General features: G+C 49.8%; 1 protein-coding gene across 1 annotated transcript in view; it reads right to left on the bottom strand.

The window, feature by feature from the left end:
* OTUD6B (OTU domain containing 6B) overlaps positions 1-3749 on the bottom strand; it is an 18112-nt gene extending 14363 nt beyond the window's left edge. The window contains exons 1-2 of the mRNA XM_019519347.1: positions 3173-3749; positions 2267-2547 (exon numbers count right to left, since the gene is read on the bottom strand). Of these exons, the coding sequence (XP_019374892.1) occupies positions 2267-2547; positions 3173-3749 (858 nt within the window). The remainder of the gene's footprint in view (positions 1-2266; positions 2548-3172) is intronic.
* Positions 3750-7785: the final 4036 nt, after the last annotated feature.

The following is a 7785-nucleotide window of genomic DNA, read 5'->3' as shown; positions in this document are numbered from 1 at the left end:
CACACCGCCCCGCCTCTGCCGCAGCCGGGCCGAGGCGCTCGCGAAGCGGCGGTGGCGCTCCAGGGCCGGCCGCTTCCTCCCGCCCAGCCCCGCGCCGCTGAGGCGTGTCCCTGTGGCCGCCGCAGGGAGGTGCCGCGCCTGCTCCCTGCCGAGCCCTCCGAAATAGAGCGAGGCGGGGGTTCGGGCGGGGGATTCAGGTATATATCTGCATGCGTGCATATACACACATATGCATACGATTTGCCCCTTTGCTTTTTCCAGCTCTCCCAGGTGCCTTGTCACACACACTCTCACTCTCTCTCTCACTTCAAACTTAATTATCTCAAGGACAAGCCTTTCTTTTTCCTAGAAAAGGAAAGACCTGAGTCGTCAGGTGCTGGGACACTAACATTGTGTATCACTCAAATAATGTTATGTGATTAGAGGTGCTGGTTGTAGCGGCGCTGGTCTAAGGACATAGGCAGACACGGTTCTTTGGGTAAATGTGATTATACATTACAGAATTGTGTGATTACACACTACAGAATTATGAGTATTATAGAAATATCCAAATGTCCTCATACAGATCAAGGCCTCGCCATTATATTTTCTTAGTCTCAATCGTGAGGCAAAAGCAAACCCAAAAAGGTTTTATAGAACACTAGTTGAAGGAATTTATACTTTTAATATTTTATTTTTCAGTCATGTGTGCCAACCTCTCTCTTTGGTGTTCCTTTTTCATCAAAACTCCTATTTCAACTATCAGTCCAAACAGGCAGAAGAGTCTGTAAACATTGCATAATTTGCAAAACAGAAGTAGTAAAGGTTGCATGATAAAACCCTAATTCACATGTAATTATATTGGCATTAATATTACTTTTATTTTTATTATAATCAATAAGTCTCCCATGATATAAGCTCAACTGTATAATTTTAAAAAGTGACAGAAACCTTTAAAATAATAGTAGACCAGAACTTCAGGTGGTATAACTAGATTGAGAGGCATCAATTTAACTAAAACTATGCAATTTACATCAGCTGCAGAATGAGTTCGTCTACAAATGTTAAAGCAAAATATGCTGAGATTATGCATTCCACTGCTTAGTAATTGTTTATGAATTATGAAATAGGCCAGTGATTGATCCGCCCCCTCCCCCCCTGCCAAGCAGGTTAGGCTGGGGAGAGTGACGGGAGGAGGCAAGTCAAGGCCCCTGTGGTGAGGGAGGTGTTCCAGGATCTTTTCTTGGTCGGTCTTACCACAGATCACGAGGAGTCGGGAAGACAGTGAACAGGCTTAGTGATCTTTATTGATAACTGTTAACGTAGCTGCGCAGCAGCTTAAACTCACTCACCATGCCTCGCGCGCCCTAATGGTGCGAGACCAATGGATCTGGCTGGTGAGTTGTCTCAGGGGTTTCAGGTCGCCGGGATCAGGCGGGTCTCTGCGTCCTCCTCCGGTTAGCTACTCCGAAGGCCAAGCTGTGTCTGTAATAATCTGCCGTGAGTCGTTCCGAGTCCGTTAGACGCAGAAGGGACCTTGACGATCAGGCGGGGGCTCCTCTTATAGCTTGGGTGACATGCGGTGATGTGATTGTGTGAGGCACCTTTTGATAGGCCCGTGGCACTGACTGACTGATGCTGGATCCCGCCTTGTAGAAAGTTCTAGCTGCTGTCTATCTTTCACACTCATGGCAGAAAGGCAACTATAGTCTGCCTAGCAACCGTTACATAACTTTGTATAACTTTTCTGATTGGCGAACATGGCCACTTAACAAACATAATGATCACAACATGCCCCCCTGGCCGTGTGAGCCAAGGTGGCTTACAACAGGTACCAAAAACAAACTGAAAACGTGGCAATGTCTGCTAGGTAGGTTACAAATCATAATACCAGCTGTGTTGATAAATTCAATCTACCAGGTTAAGATTACAGGACACTTTGTATCTCCTGGTAGCTGTCAGTTGTTTGAGACTCATAGTGTGTGACCTGCATAGCAGAGGTAATTTGGCGTCGAATACAATGAATGATCAAACCAACACAACAGGATGCTATCAATACAACAATCAAAACTGTAAATAGGAGAGTTAGTAGATTCACTAACCACGGTGAAAGCCGGAGGTTAAATGCAGAATGGAACATGTCAGCTAGCCAATTAAAGGGGGTCTGGACAATTGTACTCGTATCCTCCGCCACCTTTCGGATTTGATGGATGGCTCTAGAAAGGGGTTCTAAGGCGTTATAGATAATGAGACAACAGGTCTCGTCCGGCGCAGTAAGATTAAGTACTGCGCAGAACCCACCCTCCTTGGCCAACATGAAATCCAAGACAAGGCAGTTTTGGAAGGCAACTTTAGAAGTATCCTGCAACTGCCGGTTGAATACTTCCAAAGCGTCTGCTGTACCATTGGCCAGTCTGGCTAGCAATTCTAGGGTTTGCAACTGTTGGATGGCTAATGCCGAGGCGGAGGCTCCAGTAACAAACATGCCATACAGGGTCCATCCAGTGGTAAACTTTCTGCGTTCAGTTTCTGTCATGTTAGACCAGAACTTCGGCTGTCCTATGACACCTGTAATTTGTTCATTGGGGAAATCACACCACGGGTGCTCCGGACGTAGTTGGGAAACGTAAGCGGGGCGGTCCAATGGGTAACACTGAAGAACTCATAGGGGCATAACGTCACCTGGACTAAAATACAACACACATTGAAATGATATGGAAAGTGACTGTACAGAATGGCTTGGGTCGAGTTTCATTTTGTTGACAATAAAACATAGTGTCGTGGGGAGCTGGGATCAATGCTATTGGTGGGGGTTGTCTAGTGTTAAAGAGGGCTAATAACGACTTTAGATCTGGGCTAAAGCGTCTGGTGGTAAGTTTGAATGCAGCGCAATGAGCAGGTGGGCCAAAATGACTTCCCATCGTTATAAATGCTTTGACGGGGAATAAGCGAAGTACCTCAGCATCCTCAAAAGACCTCCTGGCCATGGATGTTTTAAAAGTGCATGGAGTGGCATAACATCCTGGCCAATAACACGGGGTGCCTGGAGTAGAAAATTTAACTCTCACCGTTTGCAAGATGGTCTGAGGAAGTGAGGGAATGGGGAGAGTAATATCATTGGGGTCGGGCACAATGGAGTGTGGTGCCCCCCAAGGTGGCCCGTGGGTGAAATTAAAGCAATCCTGTGGGATACCTTGAACAGTACAATTGATTGGGTATGTGCCATTCCATTCCCACGCGTAGGTGAGAGTTTGAATGGAACAGCTTGTATTGCAGGCTAAGTACCGAATGGTTTCGTTACCGGGGGATGCACGTACAAAACTTAGAAATAAATCTGAGTAATTAACAGGGGTGACAGCTATGCGAAAGGGACTGTCCGCAGCCGAGGTAGGTGTATGCCCACAAACTGAACCTGATGTATGTCCAGTAAGCAGCATCCACTCTCGCGAGGTACGGAGGAACAGGTTGTCTGCGGTGGACGACGGGGATGTAACTAGGGTCCGCTTCGCGTGTCTGGTGATGCCACGGTGTGAAACGCACACCAAAATGATACCTGCTGATAGTGAAAGGTAAATCAGAAAGATTAGCCAAAGCTTTCGCTGGCGTCGAGACAGGCGCACAGCTGCTCTTGGCTCTTTTGACTTTCCCACAAGCCTCTCCCATAACCCTACAAATGACAGGGGTGGAGCCCGCCGGTCTCGTGGCAGTGGCATGGTGGTCTGGCGAAGGAGAGGTTCGGTATCAGCTGTTTTATCTTGTCGACCAGACATCTCGGACTGTCACCTGATCTGTAAAATGATTAAATGTTAATTCAACAAATCACTACGCGGTTTTAACCAATTGAAATGAACTAAATGCTCGCGGTCATCAGATGAATCGACCAGGCGAAGCTTGTAAGTATGGGCTAGGGCTGTAGCTTCGATAATCTCGGCCGGGAACGTGGGTGGATATTTGGTTGGCGTTGGAGTGGGAAAGGCAACCCATACGAGGTCTCCGGGTTTAAAGGTCGGTTGCCATCCTTTTCGAGTTTGGAGGGGACATGTGGTCCAAGGGGTTTTTATCGGTGTTGAGGTTGACTAGGACTTCAGATAGTATGCGATCCCAGCCCTTGAAGTCGGTGCGTTGGAGGGTTAGGAGGAGTTTACGCTTCAGCTCACCTATCGCTCGCTCTATGACGCCGTTCGATTGTGGGTGATACGGCAAGTGCGTGTGCTGTTGGACGTTGTGGGTAGCAAAAAACTGCTGAATGCAGCGACTGTTAAATCGGGGTCCTCCATCGGTCTGAACTTCTGCGGGTGTCTGCCACCGTGAGAACTGCTGCAAGAAGGCTCGGACGCAACGGGGTCCATCTGTCTTGGTCATTGGGATAACACCGATCATACGGGATCCGAAGTCGACGACAACCAGTGCCTTAAGATATTGGCGGGCTCCCGGCAGGGGTCCTGCAAAATTGGCCTGCCAGAAGGCTCCAGGTTGGAACTGGTTGGGGTTGTAAGTGCCTTTCAAAAACTTGTGGGTTTGGGGTTTGATCCAGGCGCATTGTTGACAAGATTTAGTGACGTGTTCCCAGTCTCGAGGACCTGGTAGGCCATGTCGAGCAGGGCGTTTCCATGCGCTAATGCTGCGGTATCGGTGAAGCGTGGTTCGTGTTCCTGAGTGTCCCCACATGTCGTGTAACCACTTGAGGTATTCATCGCTCACGAGTTTTCTGGATGTCGCTGCGTCCGCTGTGTTGGCGATTTGGAGCTCAGTGGTGTGAGGGCTGGTGGACTCCTCTGTTGGCGTTGGGCCTAGAAAGAGGTCTGCATCAACCACTGTGTGGAGTGGGTCTGTATCATGTTGATGAGACCGGGTGTGATGAACTATTGGCGGGTATTGCATGGACTCGATGATGGCGAAGATGTCGTCCCATTCATCTGAGTATTGTTCAGGTTCAGCCGTGCCTGTAAGTGTGCTACAGATCCATTGCGAGTCAAGTACCAAGACAACTGGGGTAAGGTTCTGGTTGTGGACATTGGCGATGTGTAACAATGCCGCTTTGGCTCCTCTTAGCTCCATTTCTTGGGCATTCGTGGGTGTTGGTGCGGTAGGCAATGCTTGGCCGGGGGCGTTAATCCATGTTACGGAGCTCTGACCGCAGAGGGTGCACTTCCAAGCATGCCCCCCTCCAAATTGAGAGGTTCCATTGCTGGCGATGTTGCCGGGAAGGGAAGTGCCGTGTAATACTGGGCGTTGCTCGGGGTTTGGGGTGACTTTTGCGCTGTCATGGTGCATCCAATTTGCCCAAGCGTACTGACCACTTGTGGCTAAGGTATACCATGTTGCCGCTGTTCCATGGAAGTCGCTCGGAGTTTGCTCGGGATCGATGATGGGGAGCAATGTGGCACCGGGAGCGGCAAGTGTTCCACTCCCATGGTGTAGGTTGTGTTCCTGCGCAAGGCAAAGAGTAGCTTGCCTAGGTGACTGTAGCAGTGTTGTTCCTTGTGGAGGGCTCGGTTGAGGAAAATTGCCGGCTTCCCGTCAATAGTGTGGGCTGTGATCCATAAGTGAGTGGGTGTCCACCCAACGGTAAGTTGGAGCGGTGTCGTGGGCCCAAAGGGTGCTAACGAGGTGGTAGTGGCAGAATTGATCAGGGCTTGGATGCGATGATTGTCACGTTGCGTCCACGACTGGTGCTTGGTGACTTTCTTACGTAAATGACTCTGAAGTGCGCTTAAAGCAGGTAAGTGCTCGGGTGCGATATGATGCCGGAACCAACTGATACTCCCCAAAAACTGCTGGGCTTGTTTTGGTGTAGGGGACATATCTGAGCTGATATCCACGGTGGAGTTGGCACTGAAGTGGGCGATGTTACACGGCCTCCCTGTGTGTACTCTGTTCCAAGAAACGTGCACGTGGCAGATGGTTCGAGGTTTGATTTTGGAATGTTGACCTCCCACCCTTCCAGGTGTAAATGGTCAAACTAATCGATTGGCAGTAAGCTTGACGTCTTCGGGGTTACTTCCCAACACTAAGATGTCATCGACGTAGTTGAATACCTGGGTATTGCCTTCATCGTCGGGGTGTTTAATGCGTCGCAATGAGCTGTTCATAGCTTGCGTGGCTAAAGCGGGTGAGTTAGAATACCCTTGAGGGCAAACGTTCCAACGGTAAAGTCGACCTTGTACTCCCATACATAAAATTCCATCTTCATCATTAAGAGGGAGACTAAAGAACATGTTGGATAAATCAATGGTACATGCTGACCAACTTCCACGAGCCATAGTTGCAAGAATGTCGGCTTGAATATCTGGGAGCGTCTTCACTGGTACTAGTTGGATGAGGTCTGATCATCTGTTGGCTTGGCGATAATCTACTACCAAGCGAGCTTCGGTGGGGTTCTTTGGTTTCGGTATTCCCCAGCCTGGGGACACGAAGCGACTATGAAGTACTGGCTCTATTCTTCCTTCGGCAGTGAGGTGATCTAAAAGGGTGATCAGTGATGGAATAAGCTGGGGTTTGGTCCGTAGGGGGACGTATGTCCATGGGGCAGCTGTAGGGTTCTTGAGTCGAGGTATGTATGGGGGTGGTAGTCCCGTCGCAGAGGTGCGAACCGGGAGAACGCTGCAAACCTTGCTTTTCAGGTTCAAGGCACGTATCTCGTGTACTCCTAGGAGTCGTTGGTTACCTAAGACAGCTTTGATGACCATGGGTGGGTCACCGAGACGCACCTTAACCAGCGGGGCTGCGGTAGTGGTGTTGATGCCGGCTACATAAATGATGTGGTTTGTGGGTCGGTTCGGGACGGTGGAGTCAATTACGGTGACTTCTGCTCCGGTATCCAACAAAAAGCACACTGGAGTTCGTTCTCCTGTGGTGGGATGGATGACTGCAACGGTAGCATAAGGACGGGGATCCAGCCATCGAGTGTTGATGGGTAAGCAAGATAGGTTCCTCAATTCAGTTCGTTGGCGGACATCTTCCTTTTCACGGCCGGCGTCCGCCCCTACTTGTTTTTGGCTTTTGTGGGAACTGGAATCCCAGTTGGATGGCAAGTTGTTTCTGGGTGTCATCATCTAAATTCCTGAGGACCTCCTTTTTCATACCTGCATGATTTAATAGGAACCCGAAACAGGCACGCTCCTCAGGTGTACGCTCAGGGTAACGACGTGAGGTTCCTTGCACAGAGTTCGGTGCTTGGCGTTGCTCCCTGCGATGTGCAGGAGTCGCGACTGGGGCAACTTCTATCACGCACGCTGGTTCTGGTTTTCCACGCCATTGTTGTTGACGTCGCCGATGCTGAAAGCGGTACAGTGACGAGAGGGGTTGATTGTGAAGAGAGCTAGTTTGGAGCTCTGCTATCTCTGGGTTATCAGTGTAAATATCGATTGTAGCTTGAAGGATCGCTGGAGGGATGTCGAGTTGAAGAGGATCCTTACAATGTCTCTGTGACCACGGGTCATGATGCACAACTGGTGTCTGTAAAGAGCGCGGGATTTCTGGACCGCCATCATCGCTGACTCCAGTGAAAGTGTTAAGAAGTCGTCGAGGAAAGGATGGTCCTCCACTGTGGGTGGGTGTTGTCATCGAGTCAGCGAGTTCATCGGGACTCTCAGTGCTGTCGCTCGAGTGTGCTGGTGTTGTGAGAGAGGTGCGTGGGGTTGCGATCTGCTGCTTGGGTATGGAGAGATAAACGGCTCCTGCAAGGGCATTAACGAATGGCTGCGAATGTGGGGCGTGAATAGGTTGAGCTCCCTCGTGCACTTGGTGTGGCTTCTCATGTACTGCACCGGCAACCAAGGCTAAGAGGGAGACAGGCCACAGCGT

The sequence above is a fragment of the Gavialis gangeticus genome, unplaced genomic scaffold (genome assembly GCF_001723915.1).
Source record: "Gavialis gangeticus isolate Ggan-Ray unplaced genomic scaffold, GavGan_comp1, whole genome shotgun sequence".
Classification (NCBI taxonomy): Eukaryota; Metazoa; Chordata; order Crocodylia; family Gavialidae; genus Gavialis; species Gavialis gangeticus.
The sequence above is the reverse complement of the archived record's forward strand: the minus strand, read 5'-3'. Positions and strand labels throughout refer to the sequence as shown.